The sequence below is a fragment of the Heterocephalus glaber genome, unplaced genomic scaffold (genome assembly GCF_053883595.1).
Source record: "Heterocephalus glaber isolate CG9 unplaced genomic scaffold, H.glaber_assembly_v1.0 deba00001472, whole genome shotgun sequence".
In the NCBI taxonomy this organism is placed as follows: domain Eukaryota; kingdom Metazoa; phylum Chordata; class Mammalia; order Rodentia; family Bathyergidae; genus Heterocephalus; species Heterocephalus glaber.
Genome location: NW_028258315.1, coordinates 98,089,730 through 98,117,329, shown reverse-complemented (window position 1 = coordinate 98,117,329; position 27,600 = coordinate 98,089,730). Strand labels below are relative to the sequence as shown.

The 27,600-nt window shown below is 48.1% G+C and overlaps 2 protein-coding genes across 14 annotated transcripts in view; one reads left to right on the top strand and one right to left on the bottom strand.

Moving 5' to 3' along the window:
• Psmd6 (proteasome 26S subunit, non-ATPase 6) overlaps positions 1 to 16,531 on the top strand; it is an 18,478-nt gene extending 1,947 nt beyond the window's left edge. The window contains exons 3-8 of the mRNA XM_004871604.4: positions 1,409 to 1,554; positions 1,785 to 2,004; positions 2,334 to 2,442; positions 14,782 to 14,950; positions 16,170 to 16,247; positions 16,377 to 16,531. Coding sequence (XP_004871661.1) covers positions 1,409 to 1,554; positions 1,785 to 2,004; positions 2,334 to 2,442; positions 14,782 to 14,950; positions 16,170 to 16,247; positions 16,377 to 16,473 — 819 coding nt within the window. The 3' untranslated portion in view covers positions 16,474 to 16,531. The remainder of the gene's footprint in view (positions 1 to 1,408; positions 1,555 to 1,784; positions 2,005 to 2,333; positions 2,443 to 14,781; positions 14,951 to 16,169; positions 16,248 to 16,376) is intronic.
• Positions 5,409 to 27,600, bottom strand: part of Atxn7 (ataxin 7) — a 153,519-nt gene continuing 131,327 nt past the window's right edge. For all 13 annotated transcript variants that reach the window (XM_087182532.1, XM_087182528.1, XM_087182530.1 and 10 more), the window contains one exon: positions 5,409 to 27,600. Coding sequence is in view for 1 of the 13 variants with exons in the window: in XM_087182533.1 (XP_087038659.1) it covers positions 27,583 to 27,600 (18 nt within the window). In the remaining 12 variants the exon portion in view is untranslated.

The window sequence follows — 27,600 nt, the reverse complement described above, 5'->3', positions numbered from 1 at the left end:
TTACTTTTAGGCTGTATATGAGTATGACTTGGTTTCAAGAGTAGGGAATCATGTGAATGGCAAATGTCAGGCTTTTGATTTAGGCTTGAATTTCAACAAGGACACGTTCTCGTCAACATGGGGAAGCTGTGAATGGCTGTTTAATCCTGTGCTCCTCTGTGTTTGTCCACTTCACAGTTCACCCACTTGTTTACACACTGACCCACCTGAGCGTCACTCGGGCAGGTGTCATTTCAACCAATCAGTTCTTGTATCAAATAAATTTGATAACTGTCATTTTTATATTTATGTTAGCTTATAAAAATGAACAAAAAATTGCAATTTTTGGTCATTCTCTATTTAAAATAGTTGAACTGCTAAGTGGTTAATAACATTTTTCCAAAAAGAATGATTCTTTTTTCCCTGTTTACCAGGACCTTGTGCTTTCAAGGCAGGCATGGTGCCACTGAGCTAAATCCCCAGCCCTGAGTGGGCTTTTATTACTGTGTTACCACTGATTATAGTTTTTATTCTTTATCTCAGTTTATTGCAAACTAGTTAGTAGAAGCTTCTTCAAGAGAGTTTCTTTGTCCTTTTGACAGGATCTTATAGATCTTCCTTATTTTTTGATACAACATGATGTCACAAACTCACGTGTTATTTTTACTTTCCAAACTTGAAATCTTCCCTGTCTCCTGGGATCTCTGGTCTCTTTTAGTGGTGGATAGTACTTTCATCACAAGATCTGAAACATAACTAATTACATAAAATAAATTAAGCCGGGTGCAGTGACAAGAATCCCAGCTCCTGAGGTAGGAGGATCATGTTCAAGTCCAGCCTGGATTTCACAGCAAGATCTGCCTCACAGAAACAAAGAATAAACAAACCAACCAAGACAGTGCTGAGAAGTACTACGTGTAAACAAATGATTTTATTCGTGTTCTGAGTAAGACAGTAGGATCTTTTTATTACACTATGCTTTGAGATAGAAACGTGTATTTACATATTTAGTTGTAGTCTAAGAATCACTGACTGAGATAAGATTAAAATGATGATTGGTAATTTACAACAGTTATTTGGAAATAGTGTATTCCAAAAACCATTGAATATATTAGACAGGGACTACTTTACAATTGCGAGTAAATTATCAATGTTTCTCATTGTTTTTTAGAATATAAGCAAATGCCAGGCATTTGTGTTTTTTTTGGTACTGGGGATTGAACTTGGGTCCTTGAGCTTGTGCAGCAGGTGGCGAAACCACTGAGCTAAATCCCCGGCCATGCCAGGCATTTCTTTACTAAGCGGAAAGAACAGTCATCAGTTCGTGGCCATGTGTTTTGTCTCTGCTGCTGTCTTCCCAGCCCTTCACAGAAAACCCCAGACAGCAGCTGCGGACTGTCTTCACCTGTCTTCTTGGCTTTCTTGACAGGAGGGAGCTCTGACGGCCTTTCGGAAGACTTACGACAAGACAGTGGCCCTGGGCCACAGGCTGGATATTGTGTTCTATCTCCTTAGAATTGGTCTGTTTTACATGGACAGTGATCTCATCACCCGGAACACAGAAAAGGCCAAAAGGTATTTTTTAGTAATGGGGATTTCTCCCCCCTAAAATATGGTGCTGTCAGGGAGAAACTGATTTGCCTGTTTTGTTTTGTTTACAGCTCTTAAGTTTGGTCAGATAATTGATAAAGTTCAGTGAAATATTTTATTTCTTTTTGGTCAAGTTGTTAAAAGTTTTCTGTGAAAAATTTTAAAAAGTGGCATTGTCTGTCCCTAGATTTTGAGCTCATTGTTTTTGTTGATAGCTTAATAGAGGAAGGAGGAGACTGGGACAGGAGGAACCGCCTGAAAGTGTACCAGGGTCTCTACTGTGTGGCTATCCGTGACTTCAAACAGGCAGCCGAGCTCTTTCTGGACACTGTTTCAACATTTACATCCTATGAGCTTATGGATTACAAGACGTTTGTGACTTACACTGTCTATGTCAGCATGATTGCCCTGGAAAGACCAGATCTCAGGGAAAAGGTAACAGTTGAACCTTTGTGATTCATAGTTAAAGGACTGCTCCGAGCTTTAGCCCCTCCACCACATGCACACCATGAAAGTGTAAGCTTATTTTTTAGAAAATGGCAGTTTTTTAAAAAATCTGTTATCATGTGTGTGTGGTCCATAGTGATCACGCATCTTGGGGATTGCTGTATACACAGTGCATCTTGGTCCTGCGCCCAGTCTCACAGGGGCCGCCTGCCTGTTTGTTAACTTGGGTCCCTTACCTGGTGGTTTCGTCTCCTTAGAGAAGCCATGCTTTATAACCTCCTGTGAGTGACTTATTGTCTTGTTTGTTTGAACTCTAGGTCATTAAAGGAGCGGAGATTCTGGAAGTGCTGCACAGCCTCCCGGCAGTCCGGCAGTATCTGTTTTCACTCTACGAATGTCGATACTCGGTGTTCTTCCAGTCATTAGGTAAGAAGAGAGTTGCCCGCCCGCTTATCCGTCTTCATATTCAGATCCTGTGTGCCAATAACCACGGATGACTTTTCATGTCGAGGAAGATGCAGTGTGGATGGCTGCAGGCCTTTCTTTGGTCAGTGTGCTTCGTTCTCTGCCACTAGTTGAGGGCAGGGAAGGCCGGCACCATGAGCCTGGACAGCCTGCAGAATGACCATGCTGCTTAAGTTTTTAGTGTGTTGTTTAAAGGAACGGAAGAAGAAGGTGTGACAGCTGTGTGGCTTGCAAAGCCTGCCAATACCTCTTGCCTGGCCCTTGGATGAGGAAGTTAGCCAGGTTCCCAGTTTAGTCTAAGGGGTATGCGGGTATGCGGCAGATGTGAGTGAGTGGTTGTCGGCGTTACGTTTCATGGGAAATGATGGGAGGGCATTCGGAGTCTTTTAGGCTTAGATTCAGTGATGGGTTATTCTTTAATTCATAGCCAGATCTTCATGTTGATTTACAAAGTGTTTTCAGGGTCCAGGGGCTGAGAATGTAATCTGGGGAAGTCGCGAACCCTTCAGAGCTTGCGTCCAGACTCTCCCTGCATAGGTGTGCCTTTCCTCTGGCCCCTGTCCTTCCTGGCCATTTGGTTTCCTGGTGATGACCAGCTCGCTAAGAGGACTGGGCACTGTCTTGAGTCCAGCAGTTGTCCCGAGGTCTGTAAAGGGCATGCTGTCTGGGCTGTGCTGCAGGTTTCTTTCTTTTTGGTACCAGGGATCGAACTCAGGACCCTGTGCTTGTGAGGCAGGCAGCAGCACCACTGAGCTAAATCCCCGGCCCCTGCTGCAGGTTTCTGAGGGGTTTAAACGGTCGCCTTCATGGCAGCGGGAAGGGAAGGGGAGTCTGCCCCGATGCCCGCTTTGCTGTGCAGCGATGGGCCCCGTGCGAATGCGGTGCCTTCTGCACTGGCGAGGCTGTGTTCCAGAGCCCAGTGCGCCCGGTGGGGGGGGGGGGTGGGGGCGTGCGGCCCTGTGCAGTCACCTGGGGAGCCTGTCGCTTTCCCGCATCAGAACAGCGCCCTCTCTTCTCGCCCGGAGTGCCTGTCTTACGTCCCTTTCTGTCTCAGCATGGAGATGCCCGTTACGAGCATGCCACTGGGCATCTTAGGTGCACGGGTTGTGCAGCACCTCAGGCAGCCCCCGTCTGGCGCCGAGGTTTTCTGCCTCATGTCCTTCGCCGAGCTCACAGCATTCACGGTTCCTCCATGTTGGAGCATGTAAGACCAGGGGCCTTACCAAACGCTCCAAGGAGCTGACTGTAGTGAAGCACACCCAGGGATCCCAGTGGTGCCTCCAGAATGTAAGACCAAGGGCCTTACCAAACGCTCCGAGGAGCTGACTGCAGCAGCGAAGAACACCCGGGAAGGAACACACTGGACAAGTTGGAAAGTGAAACAGACCTTAGTCTGGCCATATGGCACTCCCAAAGCAAAGTAGCTTAGAGAGGCGATCAGCCCAGAGTCCAGCCCAGAGTCCGAGGCTCTTTCTACAGGGGGTTGCAGGGAGGTTAACAGGCGAAATTTACAGAAGAGGGAACAAAGGTTAGTGGTCTTACATTTGTATGTTAATTAGCCTGACATGTACTGATGGTCAGCAGATGTTTTGTAGATTGTTCTATAGAAAGTGGTGTCCGGAACATCAGTTTTCGAACAGAGTTGAATAATTATGGCTGATATAGATCTTACCTAGTGTCCCGGAACTAAGAAGCATCTTTATCTATTTGCTCACATTCAGTCACAGTTGGGGCTAGGGGAGTTTTATGATTACAGAGTTACGCAGTCCCACAGAGCACTTGTGTGCTTTCTTTTGTTTCATGGCAGAATGGTGGTCTGTTGTGTGAGTATTCCACCCTTTATTTACTTTTTGGTTTTTTGAGACTGGGGCTTGCCCTGCAGTCCAGGCTGGCTTGGAGCTCACTGTATTGCCCAGGTGGGCCTGGGTCTCATGGTGCTCTTCCTGCCTCGACCTCCCGAGTGCTGGGATTGCGGGCTGTGCCTCTGCGCCTGCTTTGCCACCTTTTATTCATTCCCTCATTTTAGCTGGCAGACTTGGCCACTTCCACGCTGGCTCCTGTCAGCCCGGCTGTGATGAACATGTGCTTCCGAGCCCGTGGAGGCGGTGTGTGAACGCAGCAGCTTTGACCTCCTGCGGAACTGCTGCCCGGCTGTCTGCCGAGCCGTGGTGGCTGCGTGCGGGGTCAGGGGTTGAGCCCGGCTCCCACCGCCTGTCTTTCTGTCTTTCCGAGGGTCGGTGTGTGGTGGGTGGCTGTGCGAGATCTTGGGATTTCCGTGCACGCTGCTCGGACGGCCAGCGGGGTTGCCGGCTCTCCCTCGCTTACTGCTGCTCCGTCCGCTGCTTGTTAAAGCTTGGCCCTGTGTTGATTCTTAGTGTGTCTCTTCTGCCTGACTAGAACCTTTAGGGGGAGACCTTATGCTTTTTAAAAGCAAACTTTAATACCCTTGCCACCAAGTGCTTTTGCAGTGCTGTGCTAGTTTTCCTGATCTGAGAGGAAAATGCTGTCCTATACGGTGCAGTTGGTGGGTGTGGGCCTTACCAGTGTTTTCAGACAGGTGAGCCCTTCCTTGCTTCCCCACCCTTATTAGCACTTTTGGATGAAAACAGTTTTTACTTTGGCTTTCTGTGACAGGGTCAGGCTGCCCTCAAGCTCACTGAGATCCTCCTGCCTCAGCCTCAAGTACTGGGCTCAAAAACTTTTATCTCCATTAAGCCGAGACAGGTCCCAGATATCTTAGGTGCAGAAGACAGGAAAGTTGAGTGTTCCTTTGATGACAGAGTGAGCACTGTTCGTATCATTTTATCTGCGTAGGTACAGTGAGACGTGGGGTTTATTGGGTTGGGTTGTAAGACCGAGGGCCTTACCAAACGCTCCAAGGAGCTGACTGCAGCGATGAACACCCAGGAAGGAACATACCGGACAAGTTGGAAAGTAAAACAGACCTTTATTAGTCTGGCCAGACGGCACTCCCAAAGCAAAATAGCTTAGAGAGGCAACTGGCTCAGAGTCCGAGGCTGTTCTTACAGGGGGTTGAGGGGGAAGTTAACATATAGAATTGAAGAAAAGGGACAAAGGTTAATGGTCGACTGTCACGTATTGATGGTCAGCAGACATTTGCAGCTTGTTCTATAGATTGTGGTGTCCGGAACATTAGTTCCGGGCAAACAAGGAGTTGAGTAGTTTACTTTGGGACTTTAGGTCTGTTACAGATTTTTATCTAGTGTCCCCAAACTAACAAGCATCTTTATCCATTAACTCACATTTAATCACAATGGGGCTGGAGAAAAGGAACAAAGGTTATGCAGTCCCACATTCCCCACTGATTTTTGGAACTTAAGTAATCTTATGTACAAATGTAGGTATCCATTGTATACAACAACATGACAATAATAAGTATGTACACACAACTATGATGACAAGAAAAAGTTGTTTTAACCATTGTAGGTCGGACAACCACTAAGTTAACCATTTGAACAAGTCCCCGCCGTCCTCATTATATATTTTTTTAGCCAGATCTTCTAATTGTTTTACCTTTTCTTCTACCTTTGGACCATTATCGCTAAGATTGAAACAACACATATTTTTTACTCTTTCACAACCTTGGTGGTGGAGGAGCAACAAATAGTCTATTGCTGTTCTATTATCTAAGATTGCCTGTCTCTGTTCCTGTAACTCTTGGTTAATTAATGCCAAGGCTGATGAGGTAGCATTTAACCCTTTGACCACCTTGCAAGCTAATTTTCGTACTGCCTTTTCAGCATGGACTCCTATGGAAGGCAGGGCAACAAAAGATGCTATCATGGTTATTACTTCAGCATCTGTTAACAGACCTACGTCATCATCGCATCCTGGTGCAGTGTAAGGTGACCAACGTTTAGTTCTGTTAGGCACAATCAAATCAGTTCTGTCTGGTAACACTACAGCTAGATGACTCAAACAGCAACGGGTCTTGGTTAAATTTGCTGGAATATAATTAAAGGTTATTCCTTCACAGGTATAAAACCATCCTGTGGGCAGGGAGATATGGCAATTGTTGCACACAACTTTTTGTTCTATATGGCCGGACATCCCTTTTGACCGTTTTATCCTCAGACATTTGGTTGTACAGTTTTCATACATAGCACATGCAGTTTTGTTTGACATAATTACCTTGGGTGTATATAATTTGACAGCATTTTTAGGTTTACGGCAGGTGTCATGCCCCCAATTATAACTATCCATGTAAGTAAGATTTTTTCCTGGGGTGTCCTTAAATAGGGTATAGGGTCGTATTAATTCTAAAGAGGTGCATACCAGAATGAGACAGCTTCCCAGCACATAATGGAAATTTACATCAACATTTAAGCAGAATTCAGACAAGTTAAGCGAGTTTGCCTATTGAATCCATACATTTTTTGTGTGATCTAGTCCTCTTGGGGGCAATAATGCCAGTGTCCCAGAGAATATCATCATTAAGGTGAAACATCTCCAACCCGTTCCAGTCTTAGCTTTTGGTCGCCTGGTTGGCTGATAACCTTCCATTTGTCCTTTTTGACATCCATGGGGGCTCCTGCTTTCAGATGGTTGCGATGTATCCAGGCAGAATGTCCAGCCACCTTCACTGCCAAGGGAGTTGACAGGACAGCAGGAACCGGTCCCTTCCAACGAGGTTCCAGGGTCTTGGAATCAAACCTGTGAATTAAAACCAAATCTCCCGATTTATAGGGTAAAGGTTGTAATGGTTTTTCATTTGGACTAGTCATTTTCTTTCGTAATGTCTCATGTAGCTCTGACTGAAGCTGATGAACTGCTTTTAAGGATTTAAGGAATCAAAGGTGGGAAAATTTTTCCTTCAATTCTGCATCTATTAATGGAATGATTGGGGGAGATCGCCCATAAACAATCTGGAAGGGGGACAGATTGAGGGGAGGCTTGGGAGTGCACCTCATTTGGAGGAGGGCAAAAGGGAGAAGCTCTACCCAACCTAGTTCAGTCTCCAAGCATAATTTAGTCAGAATCTCCTTTAAAGTTCAATTTGTTCTTTCTACCTGTCCTGAACTTTGAGGCCTATAGGCACAGTGTAGATTCCACTTTATTCCAAGGATATTACTAATTAACTTAAATATGTTAGCCGTAAAGGCTGGACCATTGTCGGACCCCAGAGCTAAGGGCAAACCAAAACGGGGAACTATTTCTGTCAGGAGCTTTTTAACTGTTACTTCTGCTGTCTCCCTCTTGGTGGGGTATGCTTCTACCCATCCTGAAAATGTATCCACAAAAACTAGCAGGTATTTGTACCCATACATGCCAGGCTTTATTTCAGTAAAGTCCAACTCCCAATGTTCTCCTGGAGTTAGCCCTCTGTGTCAGACCCCAGGGGGTGTGGTTACCCGATTAGCATTTACCTTGAGGCAGGTGGGGCATCATCTCACCATGTCCTGGGCCTTTTGGGCTAATCCCTGGCTGACAAAATGGGGTTGTAAGGCAGCCATCATCCTTTTCTCACCGAGGTTGGTGGACTCATGTAGTTCTCGCAGCAGCATGTCTGCTACAGCAGCTGGGAGCACCACCTTTCCCTCCTTAGTCGTCCACCACCCATGTCTTCCTCGAGTCCAGCATCTCCTGTTCATTTCCATTATCTCCTTGTCTGTATATTTAGGTTTTTCTGGGAGTACCGGTGTGGGAAGCAGAACCATTTGTTTCCCCACTGATTTTTGGGCGGCTTGTCTTGCTGCCTGATCAGCAGCATTATTACCAATCACCTCAGGGCTTGACCCCTTTTGGTGCCCACGGCAATGGATGATGGCAGCCTCTCGGGGCAACCAGATGGCTTGTAGCAGTGCCAATATCTCAGTCTTATTTTTAATTTCCTTCCCTTCGGAGGTTAGCAGCCCTCTGTTCTGATAAATCTCCCCATGTACATGGGCGGTGGCAAAAGCAGAACGGCTATCAGTGAATATATCTTTTTTCCTTTTCCCAATTCCAGAGCCTTAGTTAAAGCAATCAGCTCAGCCCTCTGTGCTGATGTCCCTTGAGGTAGCCCCTGCTCCCATTCCACCTGTTGGTCCTGGTTGACCACTGCCGCTCCAGCATACCGTACACCATCACAAACGAAACTGCACCCATCAGTATGGAACGTTATCTCTGCACGGGGGAGGGCCTGGTCCATGAAGTCCGGACGTCCTCCCCTCGAGTTTTCAAGAGTCTCGAGGCAATCATGGATGGGCATTTGTTTGTCAGATTCCGGGAGTAGAGTAGCCGGATTGAGGCCAGCGGTGGTGGCAAACATAATGCGTGGCTGCTCTAATAGGAGTCCTTGATACTGTAACAGCCTGGCATTAGACAGCCACTTGCTAGGTGAGCTATTCAGCAAGGGTTCAATGGCATGGGGAGTGGTCAAAGTCAAATCCTGTCCAAAGGTCAATTTGTCAGCCTCTCGGGTTAAAGCAGCTGCTGCTGCTACTGTCCTCAAACAATTAGGCCACCCTCGGGCCACTGGGTCGAGCTTCTTGGAGAGGTATGCTACAGGCTGCTTCCATGGCCCCAAAAGCTGAGTAATCACTCCCTTAGCCACCCCATTTTTCTCTGCCACATACAAGGTAAAGGGCTTGTTTAAGTCTGGCAATGCCAGGGCTGGGGCCGATGCAAGTGCAGTCTTAAGCAACTGAAATGCCTGCTGGCGAGCCTCAGTCCATTTGAGGGGTGTATTTCCTGCCGCAGTGGCCTCATGCAGGGGTTTGGCAATCTCAGCAAAGCCAGGAATCCAAATCCTGCAATAGCCAACTGCCCCTAGGAACTCTCGCACCTGTTTCTTTGAGCCTGGCTTCGGAATCTAGAGAATTGCAGATACTCTCGATTCTGCCAGCCTCCTCTTTCCCTTTTCAAGAATATAGCCTAAGTAGGTTACCTTGGTTCGGCAGAGTTGAGCTTTCTTCCAGGACACCCGATATCCCAGTTCCTGGAGGGCTTTCAGGAGGCCCTCGATGGCTGCAATGCATTTTTTATCGGTTGAAGTCACCACCAGGAGGTCATCAACATACTGAAGATAGTTGCCTGGGGAAACACTTTTCTTAACTCTTGCAGATCTTTGCTGAGAGCTTCCCCGAACAGAGTGGGGGAGTTTTTGAATCCCTGTGGCAGCCGGGTCCATGTCAGCTGTCCGGTTGTTCCGCTGTCTGGGTCAGTCCATTCGAAGGCAAAGAGGGGCTGGCTCACAGGTGCTAGAGGCAGGCTGAAAAATGCATCTTTAGGGTCTAATACTGAGTACCACACATGACCGGGAGAGACGAGACTCAACAGAGTATAGGAGTTTAGTACTGTTGGGTGAACGGTCTCCACCTGGCTGTTTACTTCCCATAAATCCTGTACCGGTTTGAAGTCTGAGGTGTCGGGCTTTTTCACAGGAAGCAGTGGTGTATTCCAGGCTGTCTGGCAAGGGATCAAGATGCCGGCTTTCTGGAGTCAGTGGATGTGTTTGGAAATCCCCACCTTGGCCTCGTCAATCTTTTTTATCTACTAGAAGAACCCCATCTCTTTCTTTCTTAGTCTCTTTCTCTCTCTTTCTAACTTTTCACAATCCCTTTTATAATGGCCCTTCTCTTTGCAATATGCGCATTGATCCTTCTCTAACAAGGGCCGTACTTTACTTTTATCCTCTTTTTTGTTTTCTCTGTATTCCTTTCAGATAAAACCTCCATCTGCCAAGGCTGTAATGTTTGCCTTTCCTATCTTCTTAGCCATTCTATCCTCAAAAGGATACCTATTGTTAAACACCTTCATCGCCACAATCATCAACTTTTTCCTATTCTCTCCTTCAAATCCTTCTATCCGCTGCAGTTTCTTTCTAATATCTGGGGCCGACTGAGTGACAAAAGCCAAATTAATTGCCTGTCAATTTGCAGGGGCATCTGGGTCAATTGGAGTATACATACAGTATGCTTCCAACAGATGCTCCAGATAGGCAGAAGGGGATTCCTCAGGTCCTTGAAGGACCTCGCTTACCTTGCTCAAATTGGTAGGCTTTCGAGCAGCTCCCCTCAAGCTGGCTAGGAGATGCTGATGGTAGTTTTGGAGAGCTTCTCTCCCACCCGAGGAATTAACTTGCCATGGGGGACGGGTGGACAGAAGTTGTGCCTCAACACAGGCCCGGTGTTGCTCATCAAGTGGGCCCTCTGTTCCTCCCAACACTGATTTTATGGCTTGCCCTTGGATCCTTTCTCTTTCCTCAGAGGTAAAAAGAGCTTGGAGAAGGTGTTGGCAATCATCCCAGGTTGGGGCATGGGTATGAAAAACAGATTCTAGGAGGGAGATCAAAGCCTGGGGTTTTTCTGAAAAAGGGGGATTTTGATGTTTCAAATTATACAAAATCACTGGTAGAGAGAGGGATGTAGACATAGTGACCCTGTTTTATTTCCCTAAGAGGCAGAAGAGGAAGTGAACTAGTCCCTTCAGTGGGAGCCCTGCTGGGACCATAAGCGGACCTGTTCGCGTGTGGGAGGGGGAGGTTACAGAATCCGGAGATTTTCCTTCTTCGGGAAGAGGAGGGGAGAGAGGGTTTCGAGATCTGGGGCCGGCTTTATCAGAGGAGGAGGATGGCTCCACATAGGCTGGAGGTTTTATAACAAGATCTGAGGGGTCAGGATCTTGTGAGAGCACCGGCTTGGGAGCCCAGATTTTGGCCTCTTGGGGTTCCCTTGGGGCCATAACCAGAATGCGAGAGTTTGTTCACAACGAACAACGCTGCAACCAAGCTGGAGGCTCTTGACAGGCCTGAACCCAGATATTTATATATGGAAACTGATCAGGATGGCTAGGGTACCCGGTTATCTTTTGCCATACCGCCCGGCAGAGGCTCGGCTCAAAGGAGCCCTCGGCTGGCCATCCAACTCCAAAGCTGGCCATTCCAATTGACACAGGGAGCAAAGTTTTCCATAAGAAAATTTAACCCCATATTTGTTCTCCTGTTCGGGGGAAAAAGCCAATTTAAAATTAGTGAGAAATCAATCCAATGGGGTATTTCTGGAGCAGGATCCTCCCATCTCCTCCCTGATGGTTTGGAAAGAAATACAAAGTTAAAAACACACAACAGACAGGACACTAACGTACGAATGACAGGATGAACAGGCGCCACAACAAAACTGAAACTAAACCTTCCCTTGTTCCTTGTCAGGAACCTTGGGGTCAGGGGAGGCTTACCGGCCTGTCAGCCACCTCACTCCTGACAACAAACGGTTGCAACCGGCCAAAAACTTACCTCCGGAGGTTTTCTGAGGTCTGTGCCTGAGAGTCTCCTGCTGGATCCCGCCACAGAGTCTCAGCTGAACCGGGGTTCCTTACCCGGGGTCTCACTGGGGCCTCCAAAATGCAAGACCGAGGGCCTTACCAAACGCTCCGAGGAGCTGACTGCAGTGACAAACACCCGGGAAGGAACACACCAGACAAGTTGGAAAGTAAAACAGACCTTTATTAGTCTGGCCAGACGGCACTCCCAAAGCAAAATAGCTTAGAGAGGCAACTGGCTCAGAGTCCGAGGCTGTTCTTACAGGGGGTTGAGGGGGAAGTTAACATATAGAATTGAAGAAAAGGGACAAAGGTTAGTGGTCGACTGTCACGTATTGATGGTTAGCAGACATCTGCAGCTCGTTCTATAGATTGTGGTGTCCGGAACATCAGTTCCAGGCAAACAAGGAGTTGAGTAGTTTACTTTGGGACTTTAGGTCTGTTACAGATTTTATCTAATGTCCCCAAACTAACAAGCATCTTTATCCATTAACTCACATTTAATCACAATGGGGCTGGAGAAAAGGAACAAAGGTAATGCAGTCCCCACAGGGTAAGACTTTCTCAAATATTCACACTGATGTGCTTGAAAATCTTTCAACTGGAAAAGGAAGTAATGTTCTTTTCTAGGAGATACCTGATTGTTTTTAGAAGTTCAAGATAAACCAAGAAAGAGAAAGGTGTCACATCCCACTTCCCCCCGTACACATTTACTCAGACAAGGTCCTTCCAAAGTAACCATTTAGTATTTTGTTACTGAACCTTCTAGACCTTTTACTTTTTAAGAGTAGGCAGAATTTCTTGAGAGCTAGATAGCTTCTGATAGCTTCTGAGAGAGACCGAGGGAGTGGACCAGGAAGAGGGTCCCCTCGGCCTTGTCTTCTTTTGTACGCAGTTTCAGGCCCCAGGCTGCTCGAACCCATGGGCAGTCTTCCCGCATCCTCTCTCCAGAGGCAGCTGCTGGTGCCAGGTTTCAGGTGTGTCCCTCGGGGGCATCTGTACCCAGGCTGAGAACTTGGAGGACTCCAGCAAGTGCTGAGAATGCATTTCACATGCTGCTTCCCAGCTAAGTCCTTCTTTTCTCAGTGCACTGTGGAGACTGTTTTGTGCCGCTGTACGAACGGCGGCCTCTCAGTCAGCTGGCGTTAGCGGGCTGTGGTGCCGAGCACACAGCCGTGGTGAGAGGCTCTGCAGAGCCCCTTTCTGAAGGGCTCCTTGGCCTTCTCCTTCCTGCGTGGGATGTGCCAGTAGCAGCATTTCCCTGGATGGAAAGTGGGACCGTTCCCAGGGTAGCTGTCATAGGCAGTCCTGTTGGGAGCACTCTTACTTCTCAGGCGGAGAGCCCAAGGAATTGAATTTTGTGAAGGATAAATACATCCTGGCCGCTGGTGCCCTCCAGAAATGTGCACGCCATTTATCATTCCCTCACTTCCTAGCGCGGGAGCCTGTCCCACCCTCTCTGGCTTCCAAGCCAGTCTGAGAGGAGAGCAACCGCTTCCCTGATGTTTTCTGCATTTCTGGTCAGTGAGAACTCAACTCGCACTGGCTCCGGAGGGTTTGCAGCCGGTTCGGTTCTGTGTTCCAAGGCCTGCCTCCCTTACATGGCCTTGCTGCTTTTCTCCTCACAGCTTTGTTCTCCTGGCTTCGCAGTGACACTCTTGTTTCCCTGGGACCTGCCTCCTCATCCTTGAGATGTCTGTGACCTGACTGCTTTGCACTGGGGTCCCCGCCCTGGCTCTGCCTTCATTCTGTCATTGAGCAGTGTCTGCAGGGCTCCAGACCCGTGCCTCTCACCCCCTTAGGGCCTGCCTCCGCTTGCTCCACTGAACAGCACCTCCGCGCCTGCCTCGGTCAGGGCAGACAGGTGTGTTTCTGACCTTTCTCTTGCTCATCTGTGTCCTTGTCGATCATCCACTGCGTACACTGCTGTGTGGCCTTTCAGCGCCCGTGTGCCTGTGCTTGTGTCTGCTGTCTCGGGGCCTTCGCTTCCTTGGCCTGCTCGCTCTGACTCCCTTAGCGAGGTCTTCCCTGGCCACCCCTGCTGAGTGGAGGCCTCCTGATCACAGTTCTTCTCTCGTCCTCACAGGACTTGTTCAGTATTCCTTGAGATTGTCTTATTCTTCATTTCTGCTCTTTGGTAGCAAGGATGTTGTCTTTTGGTTTATTGCTGAACCCTCACAATCTGAGGCAGTGGTGTATCAGTAAAATAACTTGGATTTGTGTGGATTACTTGTTAATGTCCTATATACAATTTCTTGTTCATCATTTTTCTGAGTGATAACAGCTCTTGCTAGTTAAGGCTATTCTTTTTTTTTTAAAGCTGTTGCATGGTTTTTGTGTTTTGGCTCGATTTTTCTTTGCCGTGCTGGGGATGCAATCCAGGTGCCCAGTTGATAGCCAAGTGCTCCTCCTCAGAGCTACCTCCTTAGCCCAAAGCGATTAAGCTTTGTTACAAATCTTCCAGGGCTGGGGATTTAGCTCAGCGGTTTCGCCGCCTGCTGCGCAAGCGCAAGGACCCGAGTTCGATCTCCGGTACCAAAAAAAAATACGCCTTCCAGTCTTATAGTTGTTTTGTTAAACTATTTACATTTCTGGCAGGAGGATTCATTGGTACTTCCCTGCATTGCTTGTGTTTTGTAACTTTTTGAAAATACCTGATTTATCTCTTTCTGTTCTTTCATTTGTCACTGTACCTGCTCTTTCTCTGTTACAATTGATCAAAAGGAGAGAGTGAAAATGTATTCTACTTAGGGTACAAGAAGTTGCCCTAGTTAGGCTGCTGCTGTCTGAACTCTGTCCTCTGTGGGCTCAGTGCTCTTGGAGCGGTTCTGGCCCTGGCCAGAGTCAGGCTGTGTGTGGCCCCTGCGAGACGCGATGTGCAGCTGGCCTGCGCTCCCCACACGCCCCGGGCGAGGACAGCAGGCGCCCACTGGCTCGGTCACCTGCCTGCCACCTGCCACCGGGCCCCCGACGGTTGCTTGTGTAAGTTTCCAGTTTATTGAAAGGGAGGTCGGTAACTTGTCCCCTTGTTTGTTGCAGCGGTTGTGGAACAGGAAATGAAACAGGACTGGCTTTTCGCGCCTCATTATCGATACTATGTCAGAGAAATGCGGATCCACGCCTACAGCCAACTGCTGGAGTCCTACCGCTCTTTAACCCTGGGCTACATGGCTGAGGCATTCGGGGTGGGCGTGGAATTCATTGACCAGTAAGTGTAAATGGCACCATGCTAACTTCTGCTGTCAAGTTGCCTTTCAATGTGTGAATTTTTGTATTTCCCCATTTGCATTGCTTCCTTCAATTTAAGGGGGGAAAACAACTTTTTCTCTATTCTCAAAGCAGTCATGTGTGTCCTCTGTGCCCGCCTCAGTCTCTCCATTGACAGGTGAGACAGCAAGTTATGGAGAAGGTAACTGACTGGCTAGCAGTTATAAGGGTCTTGAGGACCAGTTGTTACCAAAAGTGGTCTCTTGTTTTGTGGAGCTCGCTGAACTGTAGTGATGACTCTTAAACCTCATGTATTTATAGTTGGCATATTTTCTCTGATAATGCCTGCCAGTTTTTAGGCTGATGTTTTTGTAACCACTTCTAAGCAGGTTTCAGACACCAACGTCCACCCCTAAATATCTGTGAGTTTGTTTGAGGGGAAACTTAATTCAGTGCAGTGCACAGGTCTTAGGTCTGACCCCCAGCCCCTAGTGAGAAATGTCTTTTCTTCCTTGGAGAGAAATTTTTATTGTTTCTGGATGCCCTCCTGGTGGCCACCATCCCGGCAGGATGCATAGCACAGGACTCACGTGGTCTTTGTGAGTGGGTGAAGAAGCGTGTGTCGATCGGGGCCGTGGACTCACAGACTCGCCCGCCAAGCTGTTCCCTGGGGGCTCATGCACGGTGGCTCTGCGCAGCATCCCAGTAAAGGCTTGTTTTTTCCTTTGTGATCCAAGAGCAGTGTCAGAGGCAGAAGCACCATGGGGCTCTAGCTGTTACCTAGAAGGCCTCCTTTTAAATTCCTTTGATACCTGGAGATTTCCTCCCTCACTGCAGGAGGGGAAGGGGCAGCTCCCTGGGGCCTCGCTGCTGGCTGTAGAGTGGCCTTACGGGGCTTTTGTTTGCAACAGCGTATTTGTTCACAGGTTTATCAGATTTTTCTCCTAGCATCTCGTTATTTTTCAGGGCACTTCTGTAGCTGTACAGGTGGCTGAGCAGTTTGTTTGACACACGTTCCATTGCTGTGAACTTTAGGGTCAGAGTAGATGCCTCAGATAAATCCTCCACGATGCCAGGGATGCCTCAGCTGCTGTGCATGCACTAGCTCAGGCTGGAACGAAACTCACCTTGACGGAGAGCTGGACAGTGTGTGTAAGTGCGGTATTTTTCTAAGAATTCTTTACGAGGCTAATGCTTAGTTTTTCCTTTCTCTAACTTAGGGAACTGTCCAGGTTTATTGCTGCTGGAAGACTACACTGCAAAATAGATAAAGTGAATGAAATAGTAGAAACCAACAGGTACTCTCAATTCTGTGTATTTGTTAAACTGTCATAATAAGGGTTACTTTAAGTACCTTCTTTAGAAAGTAGGTCAGCTATTGTCATGGAAAAATATGACATTAAATAATTTTTAAAATTTATTTATAGACCTGATAGCAAGAACTGGCAGTACCAAGAAACTATCAAGAAAGGAGATCTGCTGCTAAACAGAGTTCAGAAACTTTCCAGAGTGATTAATATGTAAAACCATTTAAACAAAGGATTTCCTTTACAACTGTATGAAATAAATACATTGCTATTTCTTTGGGGTTTTTTCCTTCAAAATACATCCCTTTAAAGACAGGACCCAGCAGCGCTAACACGCTGACACTTGCGTTATTCATGGTGAAGCGCATCATGTGCCCACCCGTGTGTGGGGTCCGGTGTAACCAGTGCCCGGGTTAGGTCCTGCCTGCCGGCCGCCTCAGTGAGACAGGGCAAGGACACACCCGCCGCCCTCTTACCTTAGGCCGCCTCCCTGGAGGATGAGCCCGAGCTCTGTAGTGGCCCACAGCAGTGTCACCCGCTTAGTGAGCAGAAGGTAAATGAAGTTTGTATCGAGCTTCAGCAGAAGTGACTGGCAGGACGGTGGCCCTTTTCAGGAGGCTGGCATAACAGATCCCAAAATGTAACTTACTGAACATAGCTTTTTAAAACCTGTGTATTAGCAAAATGCTTTTCCCCCCCCAGATAGGACCAGACTGACCATAGTAACAAAATGAAGAAATCTGGAAGTTGTCCCGGGTTTGTCTCCCAGTTTGTAACTCAGTGAGTCAGACATGGCCGGCACAGGCTGGGAGGCAAGGGAGAGCCTGGCTTTTGGCTTAAGTTAGAGAGCATGGGAAATAGCGTTTTCCTGCACAAGGCGGGAGGGAGAGAGGGTTTCTGGTGTTTAAGAGTATGCTCCTTTGTTGGTGGGAACGATCCATCAACATAAACACGTCATTTGACTGAAAATAACTTGGTAACATTTAGCATTTCCTTGTGATAAAACTCTTCAGTAAAGTAAATATAACAGCTTAGGATTTCAAAGGTCTACTGCAAACAAAATATCAGATAGCATTAGGCGGGCCTGGTGATGTGTGGCTATAATCCCAGTACTCTGGAGGCTGAGGCAGGAGAATCACTGAGTTCGAGTCTAGCCTCAGCTATATCATGAGTTCAAGGCCAGCCTGAACTGCATAGTGAGACCCTGTTTCAAAAAAAAAAAAAAAAAATGCATTAGAACCATTATCTTTTCTTTTTTGGTACCGGGGATCGAACTCAGGATCTTGCGCTTTTGAGGCAGGCACCGGAACCACTGAGCTACATCCCTGGCCCTTGAAGGTGTTATCTGAAAAGGCAGCGGTGGGTGAGCATGCGTGAGAGGCCACGGGAGTCTAAGGAGAGCGTGTGCGGGGGTTTCTTGGAGGCACTGTGGTGGGCGGGAGGCTTTCAGTTGGATATAGTCAGTACCCCTGAAGCAGTTGAGGGGAGCCACCTGTAGATCTGCAAGTGTGGATCTGTAAAGCATTGTCAGTGGTCACTAGAATTTCTTGAAAGAATGGTGAATATAAGTGCTGTTAACAAGACCTCAGGCCCTAAAAATCAGCGAGTAGAGTCTGTTAACTCCAACAGGTGGTTGTTGGACACTGTGTTCCTGTGTCCATTAGAAAGGGTCAGAGATGCTGGGTGTAGTGAACACCTGCAATCACAGCACTTGGGCAGCTGAGGCAGGAGGATTGCGGCCAGCCTGGGCTACACAGTGAGACCCTGTCTCAAAAAACAAAACAGTTTTTTCAGAATTAGCAAAATTCTGTTTTTAAGAAATTGACTGTAGGGCCGGGGATTTAGCTCAGTGGTTTCACCGCCTGCTGCGCAAGTGCAAGGACCCGAGTTCGATCCCCGGCACCAAAAAAAAAAAAAGGAATTGACTGCAGCTCAACTTTTTTTTATGATTCTACCACCTTAGTCTCCCAGGTTGTCCGGGTACAGATGTGCACCACTGTGCAGAGCTGAATGTCCGCTTTATGAAATATCTCCTTTTCCTCAACTCCCACTCAGTCACTATTTGGCCTGAAGTGGTCACAGCAACCATGGCTTTTCTGTCAGGGCTGAAACTTAACATGGCTGTAGGGGAAGGTCTTGAAGGCTTTTTCTCTTTTCTGGCTTAAAATGTGCTTGGATATGTCTTCTGTCTGTCCATCCATCCATCTCTGCCCATCTGCTGAAAATAAGGATGATGAGAGATGCTGAGAGAAACAGGAAGCTGAGAAGTCCCAGACTGGTGATGAAGATCGACTAAGAACAACTTTTACCTTATGATGAAGCAAAAACAATACCACTTTGTGGGGAGCTAATTTTTTTGTTGTTGTTAACAGTAATATATGCTCATAGCAAAAGAAATTCAAGTAGTTAAAGTGAAACTGCTCGGAACTTGCCCCTGCAGAGATGACCACTACTAACATCTTGATGGCTATTCTCTGTATTTGCTCCTTGGTGCCCTTGTTACACACTGCTCAAGACTCACTGTGCTAGCTCCAGTTCCCAGCAGCATACTCAGGCCTCAGCACCAGTCTGGAAGCTGGAATGGGATCCACAGGCAGAAGCAGGGGAGGCAGCGCCCCCAGGTGGCGCAGCTGGAGAAGTCCCACCCCAGTCCCCGCTCCCCACCGCGCTGCCTCGTCTGTAAAATGGGCTATCGGTGGGCTGTTAGGTGGTCCGTTTATGGGAAAACCACTACAGACTGTTCAGCAGTATACAAAAACGTGCGTTTCTGACTGTGCTGATGAGATCTTATAGAAAGCTGTTGACTGATCGTTAGATGACTGAACTGTGCCCAAGGTTACAGGACTGACAGAATTTTAGACTTAAAATTTGGCTTCATTAAATTTATGTTTTTAACAGGTTTTTATGGAAGTAAGACTACACAGAACAGTAATTACAACCCTTGGTGGTTCTGCCTTTTGGCCACTTAATTGCAGTATTTTAAATCTGACAATGTCTCTCAAGGATGCGCTAGGTGCACAGCCCTACTTTCCACAGAAAATCAAAGCTGGGAAAGCAGAGGGGGGTCAAACTGGCTCCGACAGTCAGCAGCTAGCCCCTCCAGGCCTCCAGATATGTTTCCTTGAAGAAAATAAATTTATGGCCACCATCCAAACGTTGAGAACATCTTAGAAATCACGTATGTAGTTCCTCTAGAAAGATGGGCAGAGGCGGCCGCCCTGGACTCCTGCCATGTCCAGCTAAGCGCCCCGCATGTACCTGCTGGTGCACCCCAGGAACTGCCGGTCGGCCCGGCTCCTGCTGTCCCCTGGCTTTGTCACCTCAGGACTGCACACCGGATGGCAGCCAGCAACCTTCTGGGGAATCGGCTACCAGATCCCGCCAGGGTTCTTCGTCCTGGCTCTGGGCTTGTTATATGTGTTGTCATGTGAAAGCCTTAGCTTTTCTGGTTTTAGTCAAACCAGGAGTAAAGAGTAAAATAAGATTAGAACCCGAGATAGTTTTCCTTTGCCAAGTAGCACAGAGCTAAGACAATTGCATTTAGTTCCCTCTTCATAATGGTGAATGTTTTCTTAAGAAACTTAATCTTGAGAGCTCGCCTGGAGGTTGTAGCCGAGAGCAGCTACCCTCCCCTTCCTGAGGGCTCTGGCTCCTCTGGAGTGGGGTGCAGGTGGAGCGAGCGAACACCCAGCTTCGGAGTGAGGAAGGGCCCGCCCAGCCAGCCAGACCTGGCTGGCATCCAGGACACTGCCTCACCTTTGTACCGACCCCGGGCTCAGTCACAACACCTCTCCTAGTACAGATCATTGAAAGGGTGCTTTTTGTGATTATTTTTTACAGTAAGACTAGCTTTTCTTCCCTCAACAAAATTTTGACTTAACAAGTATACTTACCCAGTAAGAGAAATACCTAAAAGCTATATCAAATTATGGTAATCTTTTGCTCTATCAATAACAGCATTGGATGAGTTTTTAACATAGTGACTAGAGTAATCTTTAGGAATATGAACACAGTCTAAAGTCCGTTTTTGCTCACCCCTGACCCACGTGACAACAGGATGCCTACAGGGGACTCGGGCACACTATTGCTTAGAACCAAACGTGCTCAGCCCGTAGTAACCTGACCAGCAGTAAACAGTCAGTAGGTTACTAGCCATGAACAAATCCATCGACAGTTTCATACTCCGAATCAACCCTTGGTGCCAGTACCCTTAAAGAGGACGAGTAGCGGGTGTCTATCTGCCCACAGTTATGGGCTGGGGACCGGGAGGGCTACAGTGGTGCACTGCATCCCAGCGCTCCGTGTTTGTAATTAGTAACCCCCACAGCTCCTCAGGGCTGCAGGGAGTGACATTCAGACCCTGTCTGGGGAACAGGAACAGCTCTGGAAGCTGTGAGCTGTAGTTTCCAAGCCACAGAACCACAGATAGACATCATTCTGTTCCTGCAGACATGCAAAAAATGGAGTTTGTCACAGTCCGGTCCAAGCCACCTTCTCTGACGTGTAGGGTCAGAGGTGGGAGTTAATCTGATTCAGAAGTCTGCTGCGGCAGCCTAACTTTCCCTGTACCAACTGGGTAAGAAGTAAGTGGACAGCCTGCCAGTGTGGTCATCACCAATACATAGCCTTCCTGGCCTGAGATGTCCCAGGGGCGCGACCGCCAGGCGAGACTGCAGCGGAGCCAGCTCTCTGCTCAGCACCCCAGGCTCTCCCGAACCCTGGGCGCTCTGAAGCAGGTCACCTGTAGACAGTGACGCAGCCTTCACAGTGCCCTCCCCTGCGCTGCTCCTCCACGGCTGTGTTCTTGCTTTGGAAGCACCAGCACCCTGCTTTTGAAAATTGAACCTCCAGCCCACTCAGACCCTCTCACCCTGTGGACCACCCTTGGCCTATTCCTAGAAGTCCTGTGCCACCCCGATAGCTCTGGCCCCGGGATCCTGCACTGCACGTTAGTCCCCGTGTGGCTGGCTCTACTGACTTGAGCAGACCTCTGTGACCTTGAACAAATGGCTTATGGACTCAGAGGATCACGCAACTTCAGAAGGTAATTCCAGCCCAGTCTGTCCTGGGAGTGCCTGACAGACTTTGCAGGGCTCCTGGTTCTCTTCCTCCAGTCACGTCACATCCTCACTCGCATGGTCAGTTCTTTGGCAGTGCCCCTGCCTGAGCTCTTAACTTGTCCACCCAGCGAGTGCCTGCTGGTCCTGTTATCCTGGAGGAAAACGACTGAGTGGGCTGGTCACAGTGGTGCGAACTCCCGACTGCTCTGTCCCACCTTCCCCTGCACACCCTTCCCTCTCTGACGCTTTATTCTAGTGCCGGTTCCCCACCTGCCTTCTCCCAAGTACGCTCCCGGGGTTCTGTGCTGGGGGTTCCTTTCTCTGCCGTGGAGGGTGGGCTGGAGGTTTGGGAAATCCTAAGTGGAACATTACATGCAGTGTGCATGTGCCTCAGTCAGGTGACCAAAAAATACAAAGGTTCAGTCCTGAATTCATAGCCCGACTCTGCCACATACTAGTTTCAGGATCTTAGGTAAGCTACCTTCTGAGAAACACCTCCACAGGGGTGACTGGGACTGAAACACCTGCCTACAGGAGGCTCACAAGTTCAAGCCCAGCCTGAGCACCGGAGTGGGACCGTGTCTTCTAAAAAGGTCTGGGAGCATAGCTCAAGGCAACGTCCTGGGTTCAACGCCCCATAATGGGGTGGCTTCTTGTGAGACAGAATACATGTAGCATGTTTGGCACAACATCTAGCACATCAAGGACCTGCAAGTAACTACTGCATCATAAAAATAAGCCAAATATAATAGCCCCGTATCTTTCCAAGGTTACGCCCACTTAGTTCGTCATCTATAAGTGGAAGTTCCATCTCTGTTTACAGCACAAGCCCCTCCTAAGCTCCAGTCAGACCCTACAGCTGACTAGGTACTAGAGTTGCACTTCCCACCAGCAAACACAAACCCGTTATGTCTTTCCTTCCATTACCATGTCACACATTTCTCCGTGCTAGAACTCTTAAGCCATCTCAGACTCGCTCCTCCCATTAGCGTTCAGTGCAGTGAGACCTCAAAGCCTGGTTCTGCCTCACAGTTCCTGGAATCAGTTCTTCCCCGCGTGGTCACATTTGCTTGTCAACTGACTGGCTCTTAGCTGCACTGCAACAGCTCTGGCTTTTGTTCCCAGGTTCTCGCCTGCCCATGCTATGGGCCAGTTACTGGAATGCTCTACGTGAAGCACATTTTTCAGGAAGGCACTAGTTCAAAGCGTTCAATTCTCCCCTTCCTCCTGGAAATTTTGGCTGAGTCTCCTAAAAGATGCACAGCGTGGGCTTGGCTGGCAGGAAGTGAAGTAACACGCCTAGTCATGACCACAGCCCTACAAGGTGAGAGGCGTCGGATTCCCTGCCATGAGCAACAGATCACGGTTCTTAGGAGGAAAGACTGAAACAGTGAGGAGGAGGAGGAGAAGGAGGCCTCGCCAGGCTCGAGTGCATGCTGATGAGGACCTGAGGGGGTAAAGCTTTCTGAGCCGAAAAACTGCAAACCCTCAAGTGAGTAGAGAGCACCTGTACCTCCTCAGGGTGCGACCTCCCCACTGCTCTGCACTGCAGCCTGGAGCAGCGCTCACTCCCCGCCACTGCGCAGTGCAGTGAGGGGCTGGACCATCGGGCACCTCCAGGCGCCCATGGCCTCGTTGGGCAGTCCAAGTGCGATCCCAGATGTCCCTGAGAGCGAAGGCCCTTGCCACCAGCCGTCCGACCCTGCCAGCCCCTCGTGCCGGCCAGTCTCATGCAGAATCACTCCCACCTTTCCTGCCACCTCCATCCTAGGACGACCGCAGCCTGCCCATCTGCTGGGGAAATCCCACGTGTCAAGACCCAGACTGCCAGGCCCCTTGCTTGAACTGCGATGGTTTCGCGCTCCAGGGCCCGGTTATCTGCAAGGGAAGGGAAGTCACCAGGGTAGGAGATGAAGGAGTGGGGACGCTCCCAGCCAAGGACCTGTCCTCAGGCAGTGGGCGGGGTGGAGGCCGGTAACCCACGGACCTCTTTTCCAGTGCACAGAGCAGCTGCTTCTCTTATTTTAAGCAACCGAAAGATGTAGAACGATTTACTTTCAGATGGCAAAAAGCTAGCCAGATTTCTAGAGACAGAAGAGTATCTTGCACTCTGAATACTAAAATGCACTTGTACTGCCAGGAAGGGAGGTACATAAAAGCCAAGGAAGAGGTTAGACCGGCCCTGGACCAACAGAACAGAACAGTTTAACCCGCCCTGGCCACGTCTTCAGATTTACAAACAGCAAGAACAGACAGGGTGTGTCTCTCTCAGCTGTACCTGAGACTCGTCTCGTCCCTGCGGCCAGAACAGCAGTGCTCGGTGGTGGTCATTCACTTACCTGGAGGCGGAGCCCAGAACAGCCGGGGCTAGGAGCTGGTGTGGGACAGGACCGACAGGTGCTTCCCGGGTGTCTGACCCGGGGTAGAAAGGGGCCCAACTACACTGAGCAGGCTGAGCGGCACAGCGAGGCGGAAACGGGGCAAACACTTCATGCAGCCAGCCTTGTTTATTGACAAGTCCTAATTTTATTGCCCGTTTAGTAACATGTTTGTTCCACAAACTAATTTCTCAGAAAGCAAAGCACAACTTTTTCTTATAAATAGTATAAATTATTTTATTTACAGAAACTTGTTACAAAACAAATAGACTATATATTTCTCTTTTAAATATCCAAAGTAATTTTCTATCCCTTGACATTTGTTCATGTTCTATACAGCAGCCAACACAAGTCCAGCTGAGATGCTCTTGATTATGTGTACAAATTATCAAACTATTCACACATTTCAACACAGGAGATTGCTTTTAGAACCAAGCTCAAAAACAGCAAAATGCTTTCAAGGCCCTACATTCACACTGACAGTATGTAGTGCTCATTTAAATGATCTGACAATGTAAAATGTTTTGCACAAAATGTAAAAATGATTTTCTTCTAAACAATGAAACTTTTAACAATCATTTTTCAAAGTCCACCCCCCACCCCGGGACAGAATGAGACTTTAAGAAATTCCTTGGCAACAGAACTCTCTTGCAGGAAGACAGCTGCCTTTATCGGTTACATTTTAAAAATTACACATTGTTTTCAGTGTTCTCAGAGGTACTTCTTTGTATTATATTTTTGGAATACAAAATATTTGATATTCTCTTTAAGCTCAGTATCTCATGCGTGAATAACAGGACAGACAGTGTGAGCCGCTGGCTGACAGGAGCTCTGAGCCCTTGGTGCTACTAGGCAGCCTGTCACCAGCTAAGTACTGCGAGCCAAAAGGTCGGAACTATAAAACGCCTTACAGAGTCACCAGCACGGGTGCTTTTCAACTCGTCCCCTAAAATTTTAGAAACAATATTGAGGTGGGAAAAGCAAACTCCAAAAGTTCAACTGAACATTCAAGTCTTTTTAAAGAGAATCGGTCTAAGCTTAAAACTAGGTTCAGGCACTTTCAGTTTTTTCCATTAGTTTTAAACCACATCACATACTCTTAACATACACGCACTCAGTGCACACACAGGCGCACACGCACACGCACAATCATACACTCCATACACAACACTAACAAAAGAAAAGCAGTGTGTCACTTAGTTCCATGTAGTCTACTGGGAAATCAGCAACCTGGGAGAAGCAATGCCCACTTCACCTGCACAAGTCCACTTCCAGGACTCGGAAAGGGACGGAGACTCTCACAGGACAGAGGCATCCCTTAAACGAAAAGGCGGCAGGCTCGAGGACTATCGGCTTGGCAGTGAACCACTTCAAATTATAAAAAGGTATTTACTTTTATTAATTAATAAATAAATACTAGATGATCTCAATTGTACCAAAACAGGATATCAGAAAAAAAGACCTGTGCAAAAATACATATTTAAATATGTACAATTCATTTTTAACAAAATATGTCTTCTGAAATAGGGATACTTCCATATTTATAATAGAACAAGAAATCCCAAAATAAAGATACAAAAGTAGGTTCTGTATAATTCTTTGTTCATCATTGCAGCACTTTTTTTTGTAGGTTAAGAAAACTGCAGAAGTTGTCATGAAATTCTATTGGAAAGAATATAAAAATTATCTTGGTTTTAAATGGATACCAAAGTCTGTCTAGAAACAACCCAACCACTGCAAATTTGGTTTTGTAAGTAAATTTAATTCAAAAAAATACTTGTACTCCTGTGTTTTTAAGTGGTCTTAATTGCGCATCATAATAAAAAGTAGTTGTTGGAGAAAATAAAATATTTGAACAGTCTAAAATTTAATAGCACTGTTAGAATAGGTCTGTTTGTGGCAGGCAGAATCCAAAATGGCTAATTTCCTAATCCCGATGCTGTGTGTGTTACCGGGAGACATAATGAAATTCAATTAAAACCTCAGCCTAAGAAATCAAATGATCAGCACTTGCTAGTCTAAGCATCTACATTACCCTGAATCAGCCTGCCATCATGGGTCCTAGTCACAGCTTTTGCAACATGATCTGCTTATAAATCCCGTCGCTAAAAACAACTTAATTTATAACCATCAAGTCCCCTTGGCTCTGAAAGTAAGTTCTGCCCCTACCCATTGCACTTGTTACCAAGGAATCGACTAAGTACGTCCTGATTCCCTCTCACCCCCCTCTCCCACACTGGGATGGAATAACCAGACTGATTTCTCCTAACTACATCAAACTGGCCATCCATGCATGATCTCTCCTTACTAGCTCTCACATAGTATCTTTTAAAAAAACATTTACTGATTGATTGCATAATAAGTGAGCAAGACACTGTTCACCCCTTCCTTAAAGAAAAATCAATATTTTACATCAATTTATAGCTAAAGTATCTGCATAAAGTCTTTGTTTTCTTACATAATAAGAATAATTCTGTAGCAATTCACATTATTAGGCTGGTAACCAAGTATTTATTCATTCTACCTGTTGTTGACTTGAAATTCCCTGAAACAAGTCTGTAACCCAGGAACTGTAGGGCAAAAGGCTGCACTGACCGGGTCCGTCCGGGGCAAGGGCCCGAGCCTTGAACTCTGACCCTGTGCTCAGCCACCCGGCCTCTCTGAAGAGGGCCTGGCCTCAGCCTGGGAGCTGCGGTGGTGGCGGCTCGGCCCGTCTAACTCGGGAGCTTGCTCTCGCGTGGGGCGCTGCGGGAACATCCCGGGCGGCTCCAGAACACTACCAGGAAGACGCGGACGGATCCCTAGAAAAGGCGAGGGTCACCCATGACGCCCGCCCCTTGTGGGTGCCCTGCGAGGTCCAGGCCCCACTCAGCTCCCTCGGATCCACATGCAGACCCCCTTCACCCTTCACCACGGCTTCGGGGCCGACAGCCAGGAGGACTGCAGGAGGCGGCCTCCGGCCAACAGTGTCCGAAGAGGCAAGGGGGAATGCCTTGGAAATATTTAGGTACACCCTAATAACTTCACTTTAAAAAGGCAATTCTTAAAAAAAGACTGGGTAGGACAGTCGACCCAATCTGACATACTGTTTAACATGAAAACCTAAAGGATAAAAATGCCATCTCTTTGGAAGTCTTGAAGAAGCCCCTCTGTGATTTCACCCTGCTGCCCTGATGCTCCCCAGGCTGGCTTTCCATCATCACAACTAGTCTGCACGGTCCTTTCCTAAGCCACCACACAGAAGTGCTCTGTCCCACGAAAAGTCAGCCTCCGGGCCTCGGTGGCTTCAGAGCAGTCTGGAAGTTTACAAGCCTGGCAGCGCCTTGCTGCACATCACCCGCAAGGGCTCGGCGGCTCAGTCCTCACAGCCGGCACGGAGCCCACGGTGCTGCGGACACCCGTGCAGCTCGGCCCTCTGCAAGGTCTCGGGGCTCCAGAGTTGAGGGGCCCACCTGCCGGAGCACACCCCACAGACGACAGTGTGGAAAGAGGTCGGCAGGAGAGGGAGAAGGAGAAGGAGGCTCTGAAGCACCGCCCTGCCCAAACGCTCCTGTGCCCAGCCGCCCCTCAACCCGAAGAGCCGCTCCACGATGTACTGCAGGTTAACAACACACAAAACCACCACTTCGCACAGACCGGAGGCAAGCGGTCCAGACACAACACTGACAAAAGCCATCGGTGGCTGACCTGATCCAGCGTCCTTTAGGGTACTCACTGCCACGGACAGAGCTCCGGGAGGTCCTTGGGAAACAACTGCCTAGCAGGCACCCTTGAGGCCAAGGAGGCTGGAAGAGACTCAAAGGCATTGCGGAGTCCAGAGTGCTGAGTGGAGGTGTAGCCTGTCCTCGAAAGTGTCCGGATTGTTCCTCCTCCGGCTATTCCCAGCAGTCAGGGACGTGCCTTTGG